Source organism: Chaetodon trifascialis, chromosome 12 (genome assembly GCF_039877785.1).
Source record: "Chaetodon trifascialis isolate fChaTrf1 chromosome 12, fChaTrf1.hap1, whole genome shotgun sequence".
Lineage (NCBI taxonomy): Eukaryota > Metazoa > Chordata > Actinopteri > Chaetodontiformes > Chaetodontidae > Chaetodon > Chaetodon trifascialis.
In genome coordinates, this window is record NC_092067.1 from 11005548 (window position 1) to 11031895 (window position 26348).

A 26348-nucleotide genomic window follows, 5' to 3' on the forward strand; every position below is an offset into this window, starting at 1 on the left:
CCAGTTGCAGGCTTGTGTCTGTAGGCAAGGAGGTAAACGACATTCCATCTCCAGAAGCCAGTTTCCACTTGGAAAGTCTGGGTTGCCGCCCACTCTTTCCTCTGGTCGTGCTGCAGTTTGTGCACAGTTGTTGCATTTAAGCAGCTCTGTAAAGACTGAGTGGGTACAAGATGGCGTCCCGGCAGCTCTATTTGAGGTTAATGGGGCTGACTGTATTGCTGACACTGTTGGCTCTTGGAGGTGAGATCAATCCTGTTCTTTTCTTTGGCTTTTCTTTCTGCTTTATTCGTGATTTTCTTTTAAAATGTCACATTCTTTAGTCTACATAGCGTCCTCCACCGCCTGGTCTTCTATTATTTCCGCATTTTTGTGGTCGATGGCTTTCGAACAGGAGTAGCAGTTACAAAGAGGAATTACTGTGTGTCAGAGTGTGCGAGATGTTCTTTAAGAGCGCTGTCGTTGTTAGAAAACATGAAAAGAAAAAGCAGCCTTTCCACAACAGTTTGAAGCCTGAAGTTTCTCGTTGTCTTCTCCTCTCTGTCTGTCACACACAGACTTTAAATAACTTTGATAAGAAAAATGAAAAAAGGCTAAAAAAGTAAATGTAGACATGAATAGACAAGAGTTTAAAAAGGCCACACTGATAATTTCATCTCATTTACTTTAAATCAGTAAAATCTGCATTTCTGCTGCTGACTGCTGCCAATCAACTGATCCTGAGCAGGACGGGAATGTTCGCATCAAATTTCACAGCAAATCATCAGATATTTGTTGAGAAAAGCCGCTCAAAGCCATGCATGTGAACCTCAAGGTGGCGCTAGAGCAAAAGGTAGGGCTCCACCTACCCCGAAAAGACTGATTCAGACTGATCATATCATGGACGGACCTCTGCAGAGATGAGAGCAGGTCTGCAGGAATGTGCTGTTCAAAGCTCATGAAGCAACACAAACAGGAGGAAAAACACATGAGAGCAATTTTCTCAAAGGCACTCATTTGACTTCTAACCGCACAGTGCAAATGTTTTGTGCTCCAGAGCCCACTTTACATTTAGGTACTCTGAGGCAGGCTTTGCTTAGAAAAGCTTTTCAGAAAAGCAGATGAATAAAATCCATGAGGGAAGGAAAGCGTGAGCCAGATGTATAGAGGGACTTCAGCCCTCTGAGAGTGTTTTAAAAGGTAATCTGACTGAAATGGCTGTGAGCAGCAAGGCACAAGACACCTTGTGAGTGCAAACTGCATATATGAGCATTCGCCACACACTGTGCAGCTGCATGGCTCCAGTGGGAGAGAGGAGCAGTGGGAAGGAAGCAGCTGTATTTACATGCAAATTGGCCACAAGCTATGCTCATTGGATGTGTTGGCAACTTCACCATGATCAATGATCCACTTTGACATTTGCATCTGGAATGAGAACAAACTCATCCATGAAACTGATTTAATGAAGTGAAATAGGGGGAAAAAGCAGTAAGCATAAATCTAATGAGACGTTGTGCTGCAGTGGAATAATCACACAAACACGCCGTTTCGATGGAGCTTTGATGAATCCTCTCTGCGTGACTAGCCTCGAACATTTACAAGCATACAGTTGTTCTTGGAGATTGGCCATTAAAAAACAGCTCCACCTTTTTCTGATACACCATATCTGGCAAAAAAAAACAAAAAAACAAAAAAAAAACAACTACAACTTACACCACACATAAGCATTGTGTGTGACTGAAGTGACTGAAGCGGATTCTGTTGTGTTTTATTATCCATGAAGAGTCTACCCTACCCGTCATGAAGACTGACGTTTCATGCTGCAGCTCATTAGCTCTGATGACTCTCTCTAACAGATGGATCCAGTGACAGCAGCTTGCACAAGATCTTAAAGAAAAGAGATGGTAAGATTTGAATTAACAGTATCATCATACTGTTGATACAGAGACTGATGTGCTTTTTCTTTCTGTTGCGTCCATCCAGTGGCTCGTGCTGGTGCCGCCCCCTCAAAGTCCTCCATCGCCGTCCCCTCTTCCAAGGCTCAAGAGTTCCTGGCAAAACTGAGCAGAACCAAGAGGAACGTTTGGGATCGCAGTAGACCGGACGTGCAGCAGTGGATTATGCAGTTTATGTACATGGGATTTGATGAGCAGGTGGGCTGTGTCTGTTCTAGGAGAGTTCAGGTTTTCTCTGAACTCTTGCGGTCTTTCAGCAAAAACAGAAATCAATCTGCAGTGGAGCTATGAATGTGACAGCTATTCTGCAAAACCAAACTGATCCACACAACAAAAATGGCACATAGATTTACCCCCGTTTGAGAAAGGACTCTATGAGCTCCCAGTATTTTTGTTAAACTCTGCTCCAAAGAGGCAGGGTTCACGTCTGTGTTGCCTTTAAAGACCACTCTGACGAGTTAGTGTTACAAAAGGTGCCAAAATCTTATTTTCTTAGTCAGCTTCTTCCTAGAAATGATGTGGTCCAACGTGTAAAACAAAAGCAAAATATTTTCTGCTTTTTCCCCTCTGAGACTTCTTTCTGTGCCGTTCTCTCTGCAGGCAGGTTGCCACATACTGTGCTACTCTGCACCAATCAGGATTTAGCAATTTTTGAATTTAACTTTGTTGACACGTGGAGGTTGTCTGCTGCCATTGCTACTGTCAGCCAAACCACACCTGCATAGTCTGATGAAGCACACTTGTTTTCAGTTATAATTTCAAAACTTAAACTGTTGCTCTTGTGCTCTGGTTTTATTTTATTGAGGAAAAACAGGATTATGAGGGACTTTAAACCAGACTAAAAAGACAAAAAAACCACAAGGAACACAAACAGAAAAAACAGACATTAAAGCTTTAGTAATCTGAACTTTTATATAAATATATCTCAGACATGTGGAGGACAAAAATGTTTCAAAGATGGTCTTTTCAAAAGGCAGTTATCCTCACAAGTGTTGCTGTTCAACTGCATGAATGAATACAGATGTGGAAGTGAACACATGAATTCCTTCTCTCATGCACACATACACCACAGACTCATTTTAAAACGAATTCATTATTTCTTGTCAATCTGCGCACAATGACAAAGCAAAAAACAGGTTCTTGGAGTATTTAATCCTTTCAAAATAAAATACTGAAATATCCTATTTACATGTGTTCAGACCCTTTACCCAGCACTTGGTTTAAGCACCTTTGGCAGCAATGACAGCTTGGAGTATTCTTTGAAATGATCAGACAAGTGTGGCACACTTTTCTTTTAAAAGTTTCACAGATGATTCATGGCAGAATTGTTCAAGCTCGACCAGGCTGGCTGGGGCGAGTCGGTGCACAGCCATTTTCAGATCTCTCCAGAGATGTTGGGTTCAGGTCAGGACTCTGGCTTTCCGTAAGCCGCACCTGTGCTTTCTTGGAGATATGCTTCGGGTCATTGTCTAGTTGAAATGTAAACTTTGGCCTCAGTCTGAGATCCTGAGCACTGTGGAAAACTGAGAGTTACTCTGTTGCTCTGCAACCATATTTCCCTTGATCCTAACAAGACCCCCAGTCTCTGTCACAGAAAAACATCCACACAGCATGAAGCTGCACCACCATGCCGGACTGTCGATGTGGTGTTAACAAGGCGATGCTCAGTTCCTGCTTTCCTTCACACACGCTGTTGAGAATTGTGGCCACATAGTTCAATCTCGGTCAGATCAGAGAATTTTGCGTCTCGTGGTCTGAGAGTTGCCTGGGTGCCTTTTAGGTTCGCTTTCAAAGCTGCAGAAGCGTTTGCTCCGTCATTAGGTGTAGACTGATGAGAAAAAAATCCCATTTGAATCAATTTTAAAACGAGTCTGAAATATAACAAAATGTGGAAAACTTGAAAGGGTCTGAAAACTTTCTGTATGCTCTCTATAACCCCCCTCAGACAGCCTGTTCCAGTTTTCTTTCAGGTCACTGACTATCATGTAGAATTCACCAGGGAGAGTAAGGGATGGAGGGAACAGATAATAACAACGGATAAAAAGGGAGTAGAGTGCACAAAATAGCCCTCTACCGCCACTGCTTTTGACAGCTGACAGCATTTTCATTTCAGTCATCGCAGCAGTATTTGTATGCCATTTGCTGCTGCTTCCTTAAAAGGCCAAAGCTGTGAAAGCATTGGCCTTTTCAATATTTGCCTTTCATGCATGTCTGCTAATGGTCTCAGTGGACACCTTATCAGCTGCCACTGTGTCTATTATCTTGAGATTTGTTGACGCTGAGTTCTTTAACGAGTCACGTCTGTGGCGTTCTGTTCTTCTTTCCCTCGCCAGAGGCTGGAGGCTGACCTGTCATACTGGATGGACCAGGCTCGCTCCAACGATCAAGGCCGTCAGCACCACTATGATGAGAACGCCCCCATCGGCCCACGTGATCCCAGTTCCTACAGACACGGAGCTAATGTTAACTATGACTACTATTAAATGCAGCCTGTGATAGCCTGTTGGTTTGACACCTGTCATGAAGCTGCCACAACTGCTCCGGCTTCTTTGGTTTGATTGGTTATACCCACCAATATCACTCTTTTTTCTCTCCGTCCCCACATATTACTTAGAAAGTGATTAAAAACAGAATTCAATCATTTGCAACGAGCTGTGTTTACCGACAACAGCTTCACAAAGTGTTCCTGAGCCCATGTAGTAATCTCCTTTATCCAATCATGTGTTCACAAAGTGGTGAACCTCTCTCCATCCTCGCTTGTGAACGACTGAGTCTTTCCAGGATGCCCCTTTCATCCCCAATCATGACACTCTCACCTGTTACCAATCAACCTGTTTACCTGTGGAATGTTCCAAACAGGTGTTTTTGGAGCATTCCACATCTTTCCCAGTCTTTAGTTGTTCCTGACATATACAGAAATCAATGAAGCTGATGAGATCATACATTAAATAAATTGTCTCTGTACTGCTTTCAATTGAGTATTTGTCCAAAAGAATTAGCAAATGATCACATTCTGTTTTGTTTGTGTTTTACACAGCGTCCAAACTTTTTTACAACCTGGGTCGTATGAAATACTGTTTTTATGTAAATAAAGACGTGGCTTTGTACTGCTTAAGTTCCCTGCTTTTCACTTCCACTTAACAACTGTTTCCCTCTCTCACACACACATACAAATATCTTCATCCCTGATTATATCATACACAAAATATTGGAAATATTTTTATTAAAATAACATCTTCATCTGAAACTGATGCACATCCTGACATGAGATTTCACATCGCAGAACAAAATGATGTCCTGATAAATACGTAGTAATACTGTAACAGTCTTTCTAGAAGATTTGCCCAGTACTGCAGTGTGCTGCACGAACAGCCAACAGGGTGCTGGCACGCCTCTGATTAGTGGACAAAACATCCAGTGGGAGAAAAAAAAAAAAAAAGGAGTCATCTCCGCAGACAAAACACCATGAAGCTGATAAAATAAACACAAAGCACTGATGCACAGTACGAGCTAGATGCAAGACTCTCATGTCTGCATTTAAATAGCAAAAAAGCACAAATTCACAAAAAAAGGCAGGCTGGATTTCAGATTTCTTGCCTCATTTTTCTGTTTTTGATTCAGGCTTGTCCATCCAACACGAAAGCTCCGGTAAGGACGCCCTGAGCAGCCAGTGCAGCTGCAGCTCCAACGCAACGCAACACGCTCTTTTTTTAGGAGAGAGGTGTCTCTACTTCTCAAAAAAAAGACACCATAACCCAGAGTGCTTTACTCAGAAGAATATTTGAGAGAGAGGCGCTCTTCAGGGGACCTCTGAGCAGTCTTCACATCCGTCTGTGTTTAAGGAGTCTGTGGAGGGAAACCTGACCTCAGTTGTGTCTTGGTCGTCCTTTCTTCATACGGGCAGCTTTAGGCTTGGGGATGTACTGGTTGTTAGCCTGGTGCTCCAGTTCCCTACTGAAGTACTGGATAGTTTTGTTCAAGCCTTCCTCCAGAGGCACCTGGAGACACAAGACACACAATATAAAGATGCTTCCTTTTTACGTACTGAGGCTGAATCAGTAAACTGATTGGATAATACATCAGACATGGCTGTAAATATATAAAGGCAGACATAAGATCCACTGCTAATGATGAGATACTGACGAAGACTGCTCTCCAAACACAGCTGAGCAATGCGATCTTACTCATTTAGTCAGTCAGTAATATTCTTTATTATGAACTGACAATCCGTCTCAAGGCCTCATGTGTCCCTGACTGTCTCCTGCAGTTAATTGGTCAACAAGTACTCACTATTAGCATTCATTCAATATGGTTTGTCTCTGTGTGGTGACGTGCCTTTCACTCCCTCAGTCTGAATCGGCTACCCAGCCTGGCAGTCAATGCTCACTTCTGTGAGTGTGTGCTTTGTGCTCCTGGGGTAGCTGCTGAACGAGAGTCTGTCAACTCAGGGGGTGTTTACTGGAGCACAGCACATCATCGCTAACATATCCAACTACGTCACGTCTCATCCATGTTTAGACAAGAATTACTGCCTCACGGTTGTATACCTCTGTCAGCCAGTTAAGCTGCATTTATATCCATGTCTCGACAGACTCATATAATATATGCAGGGAAGACTTTGAAAGAATTCAATATAGATACAGAGGACTGATAGAGAGCTTCATCGCATGGTGCAACGACAATCATCTGAAGCTCAGCCTCAGCAAAACCAATGAGCTTGAGGTGGACTACAATGCTTCAAATATATTGTTGCTATTGTTGAATGCTGCTGCAAAGAAGCTACAAATTATAAAAACATGGATGCTTCACACACATCTTCAACCTGGCGAGAGCTGGATATACGTAGAGAGGGACGAACCACCAACCTGAAAACACAGTGTGTCCAGCCATATGCCTGTATCCAGGCATAAAAAACTGCTGACATGTTAGCATGCTAGCATGTTGGTACTGGGAACATTTGGTCATTTGGTCCAAATGAGATGATAGGATGATCAAATCTGATCACATCTGTAGCAGTGTTACCTCATGTTTGCCGGACAGTGTGTGTGAGCATGTGAGAAAAGTCTTGCTGCCTGACTCTCTTGTGTGTGTGTGTGTGTGTGTGTCACATACCACCGGCTCCCAGCCGAGCATCATCTTGGCTTTCCGGATGTCAGGTCTTCTCCTCTGCGGGTCATCCTGGGCCTCTGGAAGGAACTGGATCTGACTTCGGCTCACTGTGTGTATTTGTGGACAGTCACAAGTGTACAGAGAGAAGACTGTTAACACTGGCAATGATCACATAGGCAGTTCTGGAGGAGAGAGATGAGTCAAGGAAGATCAGTGCTTCTGAATAATGTGGCGGCTTCGTGTGTAGGTGCACCAACTCTGCCCGGGGAACTACAGGAGCTGATGTGCAAAAATATAAGCACATGCTCTGGCTATGGAGATCTGACATTAGACCAGCACAACTGTGACTTGTCAGCTCAGGCTGTTTGCTTTTCTCCTGCCCATAATTCATAGGAAAAGTAACATGGAGGAAAAAGAAAAGCCATTTCAGACACAGACTTTGTCCTTGCAGCCAATGTCGCTCTCACAGTGAATGGGAGAATGTAACTTGTGACAACGTATACAAGATAATGAAAGAAAGGTACTGATGACTGACACATTGGCTGCCACAACAAAAAAAAGTAATAACAGCAATCCTATGCTGAGAAACATGCGATCAATTCATTTCTATGCCAAGACCACCATGACACAGACGCATAACTCCACCATCAAGCAGAATGGGAATGACAAAGCAGACAAAGCGAAGAGTTCACTCATGACTGATCTGAAGCCTTACCGACAAGACTTTTGATGAGACGAGCAAACTCCAATATGGTGTGTTCCTCTGGGTTTCCCTGCAAACAGATTTCATAGCCTTCCATCACATCAGTGACAACAAGAGCTAGATTAAAGAGTGTATGCCAGCGTGGAAATAATTTTCTGCTTCAATCTGTCAAACTGAGCCGGGCAGGAGGAACTCACCAGGTTGACTGGACTACTGATGTTACTGTTCATCAAGGACACCAGGCCGTTCACCAGGTCACTGGAGAACAAATGAGACACATGAGCGCACACGTTAAAATGGGTTCTCTTCTTTCATTCAACGATCACATTTTCCAAAATCCAGTTCTGTTCTCATTCATACTCCACCACCTGCAAAACACCATATATTTGCAGAACATTTTTCAAGTAACAACATACTGTTTTCAAAGCTTTTAAAAACACATTTCAAACTGAAGGCAAATTTAGTGCATTTCTCCAGCAGCTTGACTGAAATATCTCGAAAATCTAAGCAGAATATTTGCAAGAAAATGAAAGACATGAAGGACAGCTTCAGAATGATTTTGTTTGGAAGACAGGCTGGTGGGGAAAGAAGAGTTTCAGAGAGAATGTGTGCAGGACAATGGAGAGGAAGACCAAGAGTAGTGGGCTCTGATGAGAGCCACACTTATTGACCATGGTCTTTCTTTGAGAGGCCGGTTTAAGGATGCAACCTCAAAAAGTCTGCAGCGTTCAACAGTTACGTTGTATGTTGTAAGTATAATGTATTATACATATCTCAGCTATCATGGACCCAAAATTGTTTCGATATTGCTTTTCTATTTTCACATAGTGGAACAAAACGTTCCAAGGCCAAGGCAGCCTCAGCGGGTTCAAGTCTTTCAATCATCTTGTGTTGCAACTGGAGAACACAGCCTTTACAGGTAAAGATAAGATAAGATAAAGATTCAAAAGATAAGATTCATCCTCTGGGGATCATAAATGTCAAAATTTAACAGAAATGAATCTATGGATATTTCAAACCTCCAGAGTCATCCCTACATGTAGCATAGCAAGAAATAAATAAAACCTGGTCACATCATCTTCACAAATGCGTTTTTTGACCTTCATACCGCTAGCAAAAATTAATAAATTACTGATCATACATATACTGTGTAATTACAGCCTGGTGGAGAATTTGAAATAAAGACTGAATATTTCATCTTGCTATTTCCCCAGCGTTTGAATCGCATGTTGCCCACACAGCTAAACACACAAAACTCATTAGTACAATTCAGTCAACGTGCATTAGACCTTGACATCAGCAGACACATGCAAACAGAGATAATGGTATGACGGGCTACCTCACAGACCACCTGTCAGGGAGGAGTGCATGAAGGCTTGTTTTGAAAATATAATCCCTGACACTGCACCATATCCACTTCAGTTGGCTCTACTTTCCCCCAAATGTCAAATTTGCATTCATGCATATATACATGATAAACTGAGAGATACATTCTGTCCATCCCATTTATATAAATGAGGTTGGCTAAATAATGAACATCTCTCTGTATAATGTATTACAGTTCAACAGCATCACAAACTCTAAAATCCAAAATCATCATAAAGTGGAATCAACAAGTCTATGAAACATCTTAACAGAAAGTGAACACTATGACGTCTTAAAGGGAGTACTGTGTTTACTGCAGTGCTGCAGTGCTGCTGTGTATACACATGCATACAGAAGTGAAAAAATGTTTCCTTCCTCCTCAAGTGGATTTTTCAGGGCTTAAAGCGTGCATTGTTTAACATCCTTGTCTGCTTGCTGGCAGTCTTCCTCTTCACTGCCTTGTCACATTGCTATGTGCTGTTCTGCTTGCTCAGTTTCCACCATCACCCTGATGTGGATAAACTGTTCAAAATGGGCGTACAACAGGGTCAATATATTTATGGTGAAAACAACACACTCACTTTATTTATGTTTCACACAGGGTCTTAACTTTTTGGAATCAGGGTTGAAAAAGTCAACCCAGACTTAGCGTTGTAATAAAACACAGTTTGTAAGCACTGCACAATGTGGTGTTTCCAAAAGCTTCTGAACTTCCACATTAAAATTTGACAGAGAAGAAAAGAGATTGACTGTGGAGTGGGGACGCTTTAGCATCTCTGGCCCTGAACAGTTTTAGAAATGAAGGAAATCATCTGAGTTTACCAAAGTCAGTCAAGGTTTCCTGAGAGTTTCACTTAAAGGACAGCTTATCTGAAGACCTTGGCTTTTTACTGCTTACACAACACTAAGGTCATACAGCAGCAGATGAATGTTTCGGAGAGATATGAGAGCTTCAAATGATCTGCGTCTCTGATCTCCCTTCCTCAAATTGATCAAATTAATCTCATTATCACCTGTACGCAACCACTAAATTCTCCTATAACCCAGTCACATACACATATTTTTGCTCTTTGAGGGAGAAAAACACGCACGTTGGCATTTAAAGACCTCCTCCAGTGAAAATGAAGTTTCAAACCTTGTTAACAAGTCTATGTTTTTCTCAATTCTATGTTCTATATTCTATTCTATTCTATTCTATATTCTATGGGTTTCATGATAAACCCACTTTTGTTTTGCACTACTGTTATCAATGCTAATATCTGCTCACATTTTCCATTTCATCTGGTGTAATTTCTAAGTTGTAAGTTGTTTCTCTCAACTGTGCAATAATACCACTTGTTATCCATGTTGGCAACAGTACTGTTATAAACTGTATATATTGTTCATGTACATAGTCCTAGTATTTCTCAAGTGCAATACAGCATATGATATCAGTAGTTTTCTCATAAGAATAATATATTTTATGGCAGTAGAATTTTTATGACATTTACTATTTTTTTTTAGAATCTGTACAAATGTACATATAGATAGTTGTTTTTCTATTCTGTACACTTGACATCTTTATGCCACTGTGCTTGCTCATTGTAATGCCGGCTGTAACGACTAAATTTTTCTTGTCTGAGAAGTCTTATTTTATCTTTTCTCGTATATGTTATTTCTCTATGCTATTAGACATTAACACAGACAGCCTGGGGTCATATGTAACAAGCCTGAGGAACCAACCTGTCCATTTGTGGGTTGGGGATATGGTGAAACGAGGGGTATCAGAGGAGAAGCCAGGTGGAGCCACGTATTTGTAAATTATTGTTTGTTTCCAGGAGAAACGGCAAGCCTTCACTATGACCAAAGGATCTGAATATCCGAGAGCCAAGCTGTCACCTGTAGCCTTTTTCCAAAGCACTGTTTTACCACAAAACTCACACTGAAGCCTGATGCTGTTCCACCCATTTACCTTGCGGACACAGCGAGCACAAGCCAACGTGTTGGTCAGCTGGCAGGTTCATTTTTCTCATGTTGACTGTGTCCAAAGAAACGTGCACTGTGCTGGATAATGTTAGCCTACATTAGCCCGCCAAGCTACACACACACAAGCGGTGGAGGGGTGGGTGGAGACAAAGGCAGAGACTGTTGCGATCCGAGCATACTACATGAAGGCAAAGGTGCAGAGATACATCTGAGCCAATGTAAGCAATGAAGAGATTTTTCTCATGGGAAAAACTTCTAAATATGTGATTCTGATGAAGAGAGATGAGCTTTTAGGGGTTTCATCAATGTCTGTGGAGGACCTTTAATAATAAATATGAAAGTCAATTTCAAGCAGTGCCTGATCCAAAAATCACACGTCCATGAAAGCATCAACATCAGACAAATACCTCTGATATACTTCAAACACCAGAAGAAAAAAATCACTTTGCTTCTACTGCAGCCAGTTGCCACTAATTTAATTAGTTAGAAAAAAAGGTAATCACTAGCACTGCATACACTGTTCAATGGCATGGCACTTTTAATGGGTTAACATTGTCATTATATTGTTTCCTATGCGGTGGGTGGCCAAGTCAAAGATTTTTCTGTGACACATATTTAGGTACAGATCGAAGAAAAGAATGATGCATTTCGGGGACGCAACCAATCAGGTTTGATTTAGCAATCTTACCTTACATACTGAAATGCTCTTGTTTGGGAACCAGTACCATACACCTAGAAGAACAGCAGGAAACAGATTATCATTTCATTTTCTTATTTAAGATATGTATAAGACATGTAGTGTACACACAGCGTTTACATGCTCATGGTGCTAGTACTGAAAAAAAGCTTAAAATGCGTACAGTGAGAGGTTCTCCCTGTAGAGCCTGCAGGATGAAGTTGCTGACAACACGTCCATCGTTCATGTGCATTCGGGAGCCAAATGTGTTGAAGATCCTTGCCACCCTCACCTCTACTCCTTCCTGTGAGCAAAGACAGAAACGAGTGTGTGGCTCATTATTCTTAGTCAGCTTTGTTGTTCTTTGGTTTCAGCGTTTATCTCTGACTCTGCATCGGATTTTGTAGAAACTGTGCAGGTTACATGATGTATAGTTTTTTTCTTACAGTGTTACACACAGCAAACGGCATACAACCTGGAGCCCGGATATACCAAATAAATGTCTGACGCACATGTCACTTATAATATTGATGTTTACAATGTCAAAGCTGCACACCAGCAAACCAGCACAGGTTTATATGTCAGCTGCAGATTAACACAAAACAAGGCTGTGCACAGCTGACATCACCCATCTCTGAAAAGGTTTAACTTATTATTAATTTCAATTTTTTAAGCCTCCCCCTGTCAAAATCTGAATAAAAGTTCTGCATTATTCAGTAAACCAGCGCATTCAGTAACAGAGTGAGCCCCTTAACTTGAACCAGATATTTCTTTCTCATCCATTCCTTGAAAAAAATCTACCACATCATTAAAAGCTGTTCCCTGACCTGACTGCTACATTCAGTGGTTAATTATGTACTTCAAGCTGGAACATTATGTGTTCCTCTTGGGATATTGAACAATTTCCACCCATTACTTCAGATATATGTCATTTATTGGCCAACAACTCCTCATAATTTTGATCTCCCTAAGAATCATTCAGGTTTAATTTTATTTGTCGGTGTGCATGTCCAGATGGTGTCACTTGAAAATGTGCCCATAAATTCTTTGCAATAAATGGAATATTTCATTTAAATGTAAAATTTTGATTTAGTGGTTTTGCTGTTATTGTTTGTATGGGAAGCAGAGTTGTCTGCATTGTATGTGAATGTATCAGAGGAAATTTAATCAAATGCTCCCCTCTAAAAAATATGAATGACCTTCATAAGCCTCACTGCATTAACCAATACCACTTCAGATGGGATGAAGGTCATATAACAACAATGAAAACATGCCTATAACATAGAAGCTTCCTTCAAAATTTAATGGACACAACCCAGAAATATATTCAGTATGGTGAACAGCAAAGATACAATGAGGACAACACAATGAAGAGGTCTCAGAAGGGGGTGTGGGTGAGAGCACATGGCCCCTGTACTGTAAATGTATAAGACGGTCAGTGCATAGATAGTACATACACATCTAATTAAACAGGCAACTATATTCTGATTACCGAGACGAATCAGCTGAAAGCAGTATGCTAATGACAACAGTTTGAAGGTGAAAAAAAACCTTCTCTAGTAACTACAGTCCTATTGTTTGACACTAATTGTATTTCTTGCCACTACACAGAAATAGGTGGCATCCAATCGGTGACTGGTATGTTATTTTATGTTATATTAATATCTATTTGATCAAGCAGTCTCATTGAGAATAAGATCTTGTTTCCAAGAGAGACACAGGAAAAATTCACAAGAACACAATCAGCATAAAGCTAGTAATACAAGCTTGTAATGACGCACAGGGTTTCGCTGCTGAAGTGTTAATGAGGCAGTATGACTATACCAAAGATCTCCATAGTCAAGGACAGACATGAAGGTCGACTGCACAACAGTTTTAGGGCTGGAAAAAGTTAGAAAAATAAAAGTCTATCTTGACTTTTAATTTTTGAGTCAAATGAATTGAATGTGAATCTTGAACATTAGTATGCTGTCAAGGCAAAAACAAAAGGAGCTGTATGACTCTGAGGAGTCTAATATGGGTGTCGTTTAAAGTTTTAATGGCGGGATACTCAGAGCCACTGGTGCAGGTGATGAATACTTTCAAAAGAAAAAAAAAAAGGACATTAACCTATTGATTGGGAAGAATTATATATATACTGTATAATATCAACAGCAATGGACCAAGTATAGACCCCTGTGGCAACCCATTTTTGATGGCAAACTGATTGAGTATTGAGTACCATCAGCAGCAACAGTCTGGAACCAGCTAAGTGTGGCTTCATCTAGACCTATTGTCAAAGAGCTGTCAGCCTCTTACCTGCCAATTTCTATGTTATCTGTTCACCTGCTCAGCCAGTACTTTTTACTCTTGCAAAGCCAGCAAAGCCTGCCCGTTCACTCACCTGATCATCATTCCCAACCAGGCCAGTATTTAAGTGGCTCTCCCACACTCACTCACTGCCAGATTGCTTTTTTTTCTCCAGCATTCACTATTGGACTGACCGCATGTTCCCGAACCTGCCTGCCAGCGACTATGTCTGATCTCCTGTTCCCCGGTAAATACTTCAGCCTTCTGTCTCTGACTAAGAGTTTTGCCCTGGACTTCCTGTTTTTTGTCTGCCTCTGCTTGTGTTTGATGTTTGGTTCACCAAACACTTCAAGAAACTCAGAGTCCAACAAAAGAGACTGAATTGAGTGAGCCTCCTCTGGTCATTGAGTGCTTTGAGTCTGGAAATGGTCATCTGGTGTTAGTATCCCTCTAAAACCAAAACATGCACTTACTTCCATTCTAGACTTATATTTTTTACAGTTATCATCATGCACTGTCAATATAAATGCTGAACACTGTACATAATGTATACAGACACGTATACATGCGGTACACAATAATCAACTCCACGTACGTATACTCAATACCTATTTCTTTGCACTATAGTACTGTTCACAACTTACAGGAACACTTGACTTGTATATCGACTTTTATTTATGTTGGTCATTGTTGATGACCAACACACACACAAACACACACACACACACACACACACACACACACACACACACACACACACACACACACACACACACACACACACACACACACACACACACACACACACACACACACCTATTTTCACATACTTGTGTACATTACAGCCCTGACCATTTGTTGTCTTTATTTCGCACCTTTTTTGTCCTTGTTCTTAACAGTATGTCTAATCCTGTGAGTCAATTTCCTTGTGTGCGTGTGTGTGTTCATATATTATATGAAACCAATAAGGCTGAAAATTCAGAAAATTTCATAGAAAGCTGAGGCAATATGGACTCCCTCTGCTGGACAGATATGGTCACTGTCTACAGTTGAATCTGCACACATTAAATAAATACCAGCGGAGAAGAAATGCTAATTAAAGGTTCAGCCATGGATGATCTGTTGGTGATAATGACCAGATGTTGTTTGACTGTTATGAGTTCTTAAGAGGGCTGCACGGTGGCGCAGCAGGTAGTGCGCGTGCCTCACAGCAAGGAGGTTGCCGGTTCGATCCCCGGGTCAGGCGGGGCCTTTCTGTGTGAAGTTTGCATGTTCTTCCCGTGCATGCGTGGGTTCTCTCCGGGCACTCCGGCTTCCTCCCACAGACCAAAAACATGCTCATTAGGTTAATTGATGACTCTAAATTGTCCGTAGGTGTGAGTGTGAGTGTGAATGTTTGTCTGTCTTTGCATGTGGCCCTGCAATCGGCTGGCGACCGGTTCAGGGTGTACCCCGCCTCTCGCCCATTGTAGCTGGGATAGGCTCCAGCCCCCCGCAACCCCGAAAGGGATAGGCGGTATAGATAATGGATGGAGTTCTTAAGAGATGCTATAGAGTTCCAAAATGTAGTGGCAATTACAACAGGCAGAGAGAGGTGACAGATAAGAGTTTGATTAAGTCTTCCTAATCATGCTGGTGCAGTTGCGTCTTGATTGCCTAAAGGATAACCAGCCCTCAGGGGTGTCACTGGATCTAGCCTCGGACCAAGCTTTATCTCTGCTGTGGATGGCATGTTTGTCAGAAATGACATTAAAAGAATGTGTTATACATATATGAAAAGATGAAAAGATGTCTTAAGGTTATTAGATTCTCAGTGTGCATCTACACATACATTACTGTCCATGGCACACCTCCTGGTAGACCAACACCCACACGGATAAGAAGACAAAAAATGAAATGTTCGCATGAATGCGATTACAACATGTCAAGGTAATAACCAGAAAATATGTCCTTTAACCAAACAGTTCTGGAATCTACATTGAGGAACCAACTCAGGGACTTTTCTTTAGAGCATGTATGTTTACATAAATTGATTTTATTGTTGTTTGCAATTTATTGGTGGTTATTTCCATTTTTCCTTACTCAAAATTATTAGAATAATAAATAAACAAACAACATTTTACATTTGCTGAGGTGCCCCCGTGAACTGCAACATCCCTGTACTGTTGCCAGAGACAAAGTTCAGACAAACAGGCTGAGCTTTCTATGCTCTGAGGATAACAAATCAACATTAGTTCTGTAGGTAACTTGACAAAAGGCCAATGTAATACTTCACTTGTTATGCCATCAACACTGTAGAACAACGCTGCATGACTGCAAGTGGACTGTGTTTTTTCACAGTCCTACAAGACCAACACAGAGGGAATCTTCACTGGGGAAGTGATCTTGCCAATTACATCCCATCAGTTTGAGGAGTCTCCCAGATAAACTTTCACTCCTATAATATCAATAGTTTAAGATCATCAGTCCAATGGTTCTGAATTAAGACCTTCAGTAAGTGAACCATGAAGCTTGTGAAAATTGAGGTGTGCAAAAGTAAGTCAGCTGCACCTGCTAATTCAATGTGTCAGATATTCTGTTCTACTCAGCACATTTTCAGGTTTTATTGACAGACTGTGAACTTTGATTAACCTCTTAAGCTGACATGTTTCTGCTTTCTCAGCCAACACATTTCAACTGAATCTCAGTTTTATTTATTTAGAACTTTACTTTCAAAAGCTGAAAGTTAAACTTCATTTGATTCAATAAGCGATTTGAGTTGGGACCGAACTCTTGCAAACCCTAAAAACAAGCTCTAAGCTGTCTGTCATCACAAATCCACAAGTGAAAACAGATGTATTAGTAAAGCATAATGCATCCCTCTTCTTTAATGGGTCATAATTACAAAATAATAATAATAAACGTCTTCAGTCAGTGTGGCCCTGCATTATGTGGAAAATGTATATTGAATGTTTTAAAAAAGTGTGACAGTATTCCATTTAAAAATGATTTTTTGGGATGAGGGCCCTTTTCAAAAAAGTGTAAGTGTAGAGCCCTCAGGGTGATTTAAATCATGGTCCCTGTTAAGAACTTACACTGCCGTAATCAACAAACCAATCACCAAAAGTACAGTAAAAAAAGAACAGAATAGCTGGAGGGCTTCTCCCTCAAAACATAACCCATTACTATGTTCTCCATTTAACAACAGCGACACCTGTGGCTTCAGAGGTCCTGATATGAATTCAGAGGAAACTCAGAATGTTGACTTCAGCATGCAAAGCTTCTTGAATGGCGACGGCTTTGGAACTGTTCGTACACGACACTCATGCCGACACATTGAACTACTTCTTCTAATGAAACTGAGAAAGGGGACTGAGAAATATAGCTACGAATGCTTGTCTTGTACAGCACATGATAAAATGTTTGAAAGCGTCATCCACTTGCAATTACAACAAGCAGTTTTCCATGTTTCCAATGCCTGCCTTCTGTCTGAGGAGCAGGTAAGACACGCTTTTTCATCCAGTGCATAACCTACACTCATTGGTTTTTAAATGTTAATGAATTTCGATTACGTGACTGAGCAGTAGATGTTATGCGTGATATTCTCATCTCTGTGCACAAGCGACTGACAGTTGGATATTGAAAGTCAACCATTTCAAGGAATTCTCCCAGCAGGTGTGAAAAAAGACAATGAGCAGCTGAGGAGGAGAAGGAGACGAGGCAGATAAATAAATATCACCTGCCTGAAGGAAAGGCAAGACAAGTCAATCATATCTGATCACCAAAGGCTGGTGTCAATCAAGCCATAACAGGAAAAAATAATCAAAAAGTCTCAACAGCATTTGGGTGTTTAAGGAAACATGCATGAAATTTTGAAGAGCTTTTAACTGATATCAGGTTTGAAGTATGTTGAGATTTTTTTTTCTTCATTAAACTCAACTCAGAGTGGTGTCATTAACACAATACATCATAGTGATATCAAACTACCCTCTAAACCTCTTCACAGTAAATGAATGATTCTGTCGACTGGTTGAGACCTGGAGAAATAAAGGTTAAGGGCACAGTTACGCTATTGTACAATCCTGACAAAGTAAACACAGTTTCTTCTATCTATTCTTATCATCCAAAGAAATCAAATGATTTTCAAATGATTTTGTGCCAAATTAACACAAATCCAGAGCTGAAGTATGGTTTTAGATAATGACGTATTGTGTATTGCTGTTACACGGAGACTAAAATGACCATCAATCAAAAAAGATAACCACCTCTCTGAAACCTGTTATTTTTTCAAATGTGTACCGTGAAGTTACAATGGTGATACCTGTTTCATGTAGGCATAACACATGGTCTCTGCTACACGTTTCCCCTCATCATAGCATGCTCGAGGACCAATGGGATTCACGTGGCCCCAGTACTCCTCATTTTGTGGGTGCACCTCTGGATCTGGAACACATTTTTCAGACAGATTTTGAAATATAATTTGGAACCGGCTGATGTGCCTGACAACCTACAACATGAAATCATTAAGCTGCAAAGCAGTGACCTACTACTATGAGCAGCTGTTTCAAACACTGACTCTGTTCCACTCAAGACTGACTGACACAAACCAGCATCCTCTCTACCATAGAGAAGCAGCTCCATCCACACCAGAGGTTCATGTGACCACTGACTCCCCAGAAGCGTACCAATAGTGATTTATCATAAATGCTGCCTCTAAAGCAATGATAACCATGTGGGACTGACTAGAATAAAGCACAAGCGATCACAGAGAGATCCAGATGTGGTAGACAGCTGGTCTCCGAAAATTAAGAAATGTGCGAACGTTGGCCATCTTTGGAGGTTTTAGAACATGATTAACAATCTGCTTTCCAAAAAAAAACCAAACAAACAAAAAAAACCCCTAAAAAGATTGATTAAAAAACATGTCTTTGGATGTGGTTGCTGCATCAGTCTAAACATCATTTTACTGAGGATTGCTGGATGATTCATAGAAACAAAATTCTGTTGTATCCAGTCTAAAGAAGTCCATAAAGTTACACACTTGTTGACAGTCATTGTAAAGCAGAACCTGTTCAGTCTGGTTATGTAAAAAAAACAAAACTATAAGATGAGTGAGAGGCATCTTTCTTACCTCCATAAACCTCGGAAGTAGAAGCCAGGAGAAGTCTGGCACCCACACGTTTGGCCAGACCTTGGAAGAAACAACACAGTGAGAACAGTCCTCTTGTGCATTTCTGAGATCAAACCTGTCCTTAAACCAGAGTACACAGGCAGATCAGACAGCACATACTGTACCACTGCCAAGGCTGCACAAACTATTCACCTTTTAAACAAACACATAGTGCTTGCTCTTTTTTGTCTTCCACTGCAATGTTCCCAATATTATCAAAGTATATGTTAATATTTATACAGTGCTTTGACAATACGAATAAAAGAACAGATTCCATTTGTTACTGACATAAGAAGTAATTCACAGGAGATGTTTTAATTAAATATAAGATTCTGCTGCCTGACAGCACCGAGACAAAAAAGAAAAAATACTTTCATTTAAAACATTCAGTATTTTGCTGGATATTTGGACTGTAAGCAGTTCACATAAATCAAAGCTCAAAACCTAAGGGAAAAAAAGAATGAAAACACATCTTTATCAACTGAATCTCGAAGCACTGAAGAATCTCAGACAACTCGAAAATAACTTAACTGTATTTTGTGGCTTACTAACTGGTTTTATTTTCACATGACATTAGAAATGATAAATGACAAATGCATTACAGTGCCCATAAGAAAGTTCAGCAAGAGGCACATTAAAATAAAAAATATACAGTGTATACACACACACACACACACACACACACACACACACACACACACACACACACATATACATATATACACTCACACATATATATACACATACACACACACACACACACACACACACACACACACACACACACACACACACACACACACACATACATACACTCACACATATACACATACATACATACACACATATACATATACACACACATTTTTTTTTCATATACTACTTTTTTTTCATATACTTTACTCTTTTATTTACTCAGTCTGTAGCCTGACCTTTGAGTACTCACCAAGCATGTTAAGAGTGCCAATAGTGTTTGTCTTGAGTGTTTTGATGGGATTGTACATGTAGTTGGGAGGAGACGCTGGAGACGCCAGGTGATAGATCTGGTCCACTGTATAGAGCAGGAGAAACACAAATCATCTCATCTTTAAATGCATCTGTTAATTCAAAATGACAGAGCAAATGAATTCTTTCTTCAGTTTCTGAATGCCGCAGCTTTTTGGAACCTTGACCTTAACAGAGTGTGAGTCACACAAAAACATGTCTGTCACGTCTGATGTACACTACTGAGGGAATTAGTTCAGATTGACATTACTACTACTACTACTACTACTACTACTACTATGCACTGTGATCAACAAAGGTCTCTGGAAAGCCCTACGTACAAGAGGAGCGGGTGAATGCCTCCTGCAAAACCATCCAGATTAAGTGAGCCCCCTTAAGCTTACACAACCAAAAGTCAAATCACAACCCTGATTAACCGTACCTCCACCAGCCAGGGGAGAAACCCCCAGTCTTGACACCACTGACTCCAACATGAAGAAGCTCCACAGCATCATTGTCAGTAACCCCCAAGAACATGAAAAATCTCATCAGCACTAGAGAGACATGGTCAAGCACCTGGACAGATAATTGGACCAAGTCCAACGGATTTGATGGATTGAGATTCACTCAAAGTGACAGTGGATGTGGCTCCTTGGCAACGGTGAATCTACTCATCGATCTGTCATCCCAATTGATTTCAAAATTACTGTGCAAAGGTTACGTAGGTGAAGGTGATGTACCATACAAGAGGGGCGGCTGAATGCCTCCTGTAAAACCATCCAGATTCAGTGAGCCCCCTTAAGCTTACACGACCAAAAGTCAAATCACAACCCTGATTTAATAATTCCCCAAAGTGCCTTGACAAGCCCGGAGGAGGACAGAAAGAAAGTGGAAGAAACAAGTATCTATCTATGCATCCTATGAGATCCTTCCATATAACTGGCACCAAAATCTGGTATAGTTTCCGTGCACATGATGCGCCAGATTGTTTGGGAGACATCCATAGAAAGTGTTTGGAAAAGAGTAGGAAGTTTCAAAAAATACTTTCCAGCTGATTGGATGAACTATCTGTCTATCAAGAAATAGTCTCCAGTTCTGATATATCTGATGCTACAGCAGCATCTACGCTAACCTTGTTAGGAGTCATCAAACAAAACAGTCGTGCTGTTGCCTCATCTAACCCATGTCCGGCTGTAGCTGCCAGTGGTTCATCATTGGACGCTGACTGGTCCGAACCACTGTCATCTGACCACAAGCATGTAACTTGAAGCCTGGCAAGATGGCTTCTCTCAGGACCTTGTGAATCCAGCTGCCTCACAAGGTAAGAGCTTCCTCGTCCTGTCAAGTTTATAACTACAGTTTCTAGTTCTGCTGCCTAAACATCCCACGATATTTGCTGGAGTGACATTGCTTCGAGTATGGAAAGGTTTAAAATTCCTGAAAGCAGCCTCTATAATCGCTGAAGTAAATCATTAAGGAAAACACTCATTCACCAATAAAACATACAATAAACAAATCACCTGTAAAGCTTGCGCTGCTCAACATAATTTAAAAGGCACAATGGCCTACAGGGACCAGTGGAGGAAAATGTTCATGTGGGTGTGGGTTCCTAAATCAAAGAGTCATTTGGTTGAGTGGCTGGTGAATGATTTATGTGTAAATGCGGATTCAAAGGACGTCAAAGCCAACCCATGCGTCACTAACATGGGCTTCCTTGGCATAACCTTGAAAATAATACATAAAGATGTAATCGTGTAGTATGTGTTCAAAGCTATCTCGTAACCATCTCTGACCCATTCTCTAGCACTCCCTACCCTTTTCGCATTTTCTAAGCCACTCTATTATCAGCTTTTCAAGCTGAATGTCGTCACCAATTGAAGGCTTGACCTCATGATTCAGAAAGCAAAAACATTTTCACTTTCATAGCTTGTTCCATCTTCTGTCTCCACATTTCTGTTCAATGCAAAACTTCATTTCCTTCCCAGAAGTGACTGGTGTCATATTTTCAATCACCAGCAGCAGGAAATCTCCCACTGCCTGTTGTCAATTTACCTTTTTTGAGGGGACTTACTTTTTGATTCATTATTTGTACCAAATGCAAGAATACAACAATGTGGACAGTCATGGTATTTCATGGGATGGCCAAGTAATTTTCATGTAGTTGTCAAGACTCATTTTAAATTGATTCTTCTTCTATACAATAAACTACAAACCAGACTGAAATTCCATCTTCTTTGCTTTAACATGTGCACATTGGTGCTATTCACTCAATCCTCAGCTTGCTTTTTCTCTGCTCTGCCTGTTCTTGTGCTTCTGATTTGAAAAAAAAAATGCTGTTATCACTTGCTGCTATTGCTGTTTATGCAGCATTTCAAAAGCCCTATCCCCAACCCTGCCCCCACCTGCAGTTTCTGACTCTAACAGAGCTCCACAGGGTGCTTTTGACAGGTGGTATACAGAAAGCAAACAAACAAAAGCTTAAAAATGGATCAGGCTTTATATACCCAATATACATCGATCCAAACCACTTGGATTTGCCCAGGATATACCTAGCATCATAGCCGCCAGAGCTCACGAGCAATATGAGAACCCATTGGGAAAACGGATTCTGAGGTTAGGTAACCATATCGAAGCATAGGCTGTTGTCCAGTGAGGATAAATGAAGAGATGGAAACAGTATCAAAGCAGAGGTTCTAACTGTGAGCTAAGCCTGGGTCCATTTCTATATTTAACTTTATTAGCATCATGATAGCCTCCTGTAGTTTTTGACCCCTCTGGGGTTTCATACATTTTACATCCCCCTGTGAATTTCTGCTGTCTGATGTTAACAGCTGTAACAAGCTTTAGCAGCAAAGTTGTAACAACCAGTATAATGTATCACATTCATATACAACTAGACCTTTTAAAAACAGATAATTTTTATACCCCAAACCTATACAAGTTGCAGATATTTTGTGTGGTATATACAGTATTTTGCCTGTTTTGAGTTCCAATGCAGTTTTTAACCAACAACAGCACTTTAACAGTGTGACTCAGCCACAAGTGACGACTCGGCAGTATGATGACGTGTTCATTCTGATCACAAGTTTGTTTCTTAACTAAGCTGTTTTAATAATAGGGGTTGGGAGTTGGATGGGAGTTGAACCCACTTCTCAAATACATTCCTGGAAGACATGCAGGAGATCCCTGCTTTGATCATGCACAATTTGTGCGTTAATGTTCTGTGTTGCTGATCTCTACTACGGCGATAAGCAGCAAATGTCATGTTTGATGTATTGCATCTGCGCTATAAAGAATTAACAAGCCACATCCTTATGCAACCCTGTATAATCAAAGTGGGCTTCACTCACAAAGGCCATTACATGAGATGTAACTGCTGTATGCAGACAGCAATCTGTACATCTGAATGACTTACAACTTTGGCAAACATTTTTCAGACGCAGAGACCTAAAGGGCTTGATCACACATTTATGTAAGCAGATTACTGACAGAACTACCGAAACAACATCTCTCTGACAAAATCTAAATAAAGCAATTTTGACTAAAGTAGGATTTACTGCAGTGCTTACAGGTGTGCCTGTTTCTGTGTGAACTGTAGTAGACATTAAAGAAAGAATTGAGAAATTGTGCATCAATGTTTCATGTTCTGTGTTATGATTCTTTCAGTGATATCAATTATACTACTTGCTTTTTTTCAATTAAATTGTTAATTATAATTTTACTTATAATGGAAAGCCAAAGTCTAAACCCACTTCTGTTCCACTTTTTCACCGCTCAATGTAACTTCTGAGAGCTTTGAGACTCAGTTTTCGGTCCATTTTCTAAGACAAATGGATATCTACTACTTTAATAAGTACTAAAACAGGCATCTTCCTCTACTCCCCAAATGAAATGAAAGCATCTAGAAATGAAAGCATCTAGTTTTCCTATGATCAACTTGGTGTTAAGAAAGCGAGCCTCTATACTAGCTTTTCGACTCTATGTGTATGGTTACTAGATGAATTACTGTGCTTTCCTTCACGTGGGGACTTAATGTTCCTTTTTCACTACTGATTCTTTCTTCCTGGCATGAAGCTCAATTAACTAATTTGACAGCTAGTCTGAACTTTTATGAGCCCATCTTCTTTGTTACTATATTAAATTGTACAATATGTTTGATCTTGTTTACAGTATCTCATCTGTTTCTGATTTGTAATCACAATTGTCCAACACTGTTTCACATTTGCTTCCAGTGAAAACTTCAAATGCCGACAACTGTCTTCAACCTTGACTGCAACTGTATTTAGCTTGCCACATAGCTGTGTAGCTTTACGCACCATGAGGGCAGAAGATAAAGGTAGAGTATTTGTCATTAAAGTAGAAACACCATTACCAAAATCAACTGTGAGTCCTCCCTGGCTCCTCGATAGTTTAATCAGTTTTAGTCAGCTCTGGCCATGCTGGTCCTTCCTGCATCCCCATCAGGAAGTAAAACCAAAGTCATCACAATTCCACAATTACTCTCTCACTCACCCTCAATATACAGAGGCTCCACCACATCATGATTGATGAGCTCAAAGTTTTCATGGCCAATCCAGTGCTCCACATTCCTTTTCCTTCCTGTGAAAAAGTTGTCCACCACAGTCACCTCGTGGCCATCCATCATCAGCTTGTCAGTAAGGTGGGAACCCACAAAACCAGCCCCTCCAGTAATCTAGTGGAAGAATATGCATGTATGAAAACATCATTAAAGGGTATTCTAGCAATAACATGTGTCCCCCAGAGGGTTTATTTGTTAAATTTCTTGGGTAAATTTTGTTTTGTGTTCACTACTTTGTTAGTAGACTCAGGCAACACACACACAATTTTTTTTTTTAAATGTACCATACTGAAAAACAAATTATGTTATGATGAAATGAGTGTTCCCAGATCTCAGCACTTTACTTAGTGAGTACAATATTATCAATGCCAAAATGCTCATGTATAGCGGGTAATGGTCAATTTAGTGTGCATGCTAACGTTTGTTAATTAGTACTAAACAAGAAGAACATCCGAGGCTGATGGGAATGACATTAGTTTTGCAAGTATTTGCTCATGTACTGCATAAATTAAAATTTGGACCTGCTCGTGGTATTGGATGAAAAGTCAGACTGTCATCCTGACAGATTATTACAACTCATCCAAAAGGGGAACGAAACAAATGAAAACAAATTTCATCACAGTCCAATGGCAACAAAATGTTTACCTGAACATCTGAACGTCTGTGCAAACTTTTGCTAGCTCAGCTAGAAATAAGACAGCGGTTGTGTAAAACCATTTAAATTGTGTGAACAGCTGTAAGTGAAGTTGGGGTTACAGTCTGTCAGGACTTGCATGTACAATAGACACTGACTCAGGACTCTATTGTGGATGTGTTATTGTTTCAAATTGTGTGTTTGTTGCATACCAAAATTCTCTTGCGATCCTTTTCTGACAGGAATTTCACAGGTGGGTATTTCTGAGAAAAACTGAGAGAAAGGGAAGAAAAACTCCTTAGTGATGAACAAGAAAAACTCAATCTGAAGTAAACAAGACAGAATAACACCTGTGTCATAACTATGAATCCAGTTGTTGAATAATAAATAAAGGTACCTTCACTGCATTTTTATGAGAACTCTGCTCTCATAACAAGCAGCACAAGTGAAGCTTTGCCCAAGAAACTCTAAAACAATACAGGGTCTTACTGCATCTTTATCTAAAGCTTGAGATACAGATTTACTGAACTAAAAATGTATTTAAAAATTTGTCTTTCTGGACTGATTGATAATTTAGAGATGCTGCAAAATTCCAAGATCTCAGGATCTTGGGTCTCGGACAGAAACGCTGGACAAACCTACATAAATAATGCTGATGTTGTAATTAACCAGAATTGTACTTTCAATCACCAAAATAGCATAAATATAGTTGTGTCTCATTAGCATTCAATGTGTCAAACGTGTCTCAAATGAACTCAGGCACAACAGAGCACAGATTGTGCCTGCACCATGGTACACAATCCCCCTGCAGCACTTTACAATGGTGTTTAAGGAGGATCATGCAGAGATACAGTACATTCATTTAAAAGGGTCTTGCAATCCTGTCGCATGTTACAAGTTTAGACAACCTCGAACGCAGCATGTTGTGGGAACATGGGGCTCACATGGAAGCAATCATCTAAAC

At 40.5% G+C, this 26348-nt stretch overlaps 3 protein-coding genes across 3 annotated transcripts in view; 2 read left to right on the forward strand and 1 right to left on the reverse strand.

The window, feature by feature from the left end:
- The window catches only part of coa5 (cytochrome C oxidase assembly factor 5), a 220527-nt gene that overhangs the window by 168531 nt on the left and 25648 nt on the right, over nucleotides 1-26348 (forward strand). The window lies entirely within an intron of this gene.
- On the forward strand, nucleotides 124-5041 carry ecrg4a (ECRG4 augurin precursor a). The gene is made up of 4 exons (XM_070976623.1): nucleotides 124-240; nucleotides 1833-1880; nucleotides 1960-2129; nucleotides 4265-5041. The coding sequence occupies exons 1-4, from the start codon at nucleotides 171-173 to the stop codon at nucleotides 4412-4414; spliced, it is 438 nt and encodes a 145-aa protein (XP_070832724.1). The 5' UTR covers nucleotides 124-170; the 3' UTR covers nucleotides 4415-5041.
- uxs1 (UDP-glucuronate decarboxylase 1) overlaps nucleotides 5138-26348 on the reverse strand; it is a 31357-nt gene continuing 10146 nt past the window's right edge. The window contains exons 5-15 of the mRNA XM_070976609.1: nucleotides 25597-25657; nucleotides 24684-24864; nucleotides 20134-20238; nucleotides 19149-19208; nucleotides 18339-18460; nucleotides 11934-12053; nucleotides 11762-11805; nucleotides 7941-8001; nucleotides 7756-7813; nucleotides 7044-7147; nucleotides 5138-5929 (exon numbers count right to left, since the gene is read on the reverse strand). Of these exons, the coding sequence (XP_070832710.1) occupies nucleotides 5798-5929; nucleotides 7044-7147; nucleotides 7756-7813; nucleotides 7941-8001; nucleotides 11762-11805; nucleotides 11934-12053; nucleotides 18339-18460; nucleotides 19149-19208; nucleotides 20134-20238; nucleotides 24684-24864; nucleotides 25597-25657 (1048 nt within the window). The 3' untranslated portion in view covers nucleotides 5138-5797. The remainder of the gene's footprint in view (nucleotides 5930-7043; nucleotides 7148-7755; nucleotides 7814-7940; nucleotides 8002-11761; nucleotides 11806-11933; nucleotides 12054-18338; nucleotides 18461-19148; nucleotides 19209-20133; nucleotides 20239-24683; nucleotides 24865-25596; nucleotides 25658-26348) is intronic.

Excerpts from the sequence above, each read along its gene's own strand:
- ecrg4a (XM_070976623.1), top strand. The coding sequence starts at position 171 with ATGGCGTCCCGGCAGCTCTATTTGAGGTTAATGGGGCTGACTGTATTG. Across the intron at positions 241-1,832 it reads GACACTGTTGGCTCTTGGAG|ATGGATCCAGTGACAGCAGC; the intron begins GTGAGATCAATC and ends TCTCTCTAACAG. Across the intron at positions 2,130-4,264 it reads ACATGGGATTTGATGAGCAG|AGGCTGGAGGCTGACCTGTC; the intron begins GTGGGCTGTGTC and ends TTCCCTCGCCAG.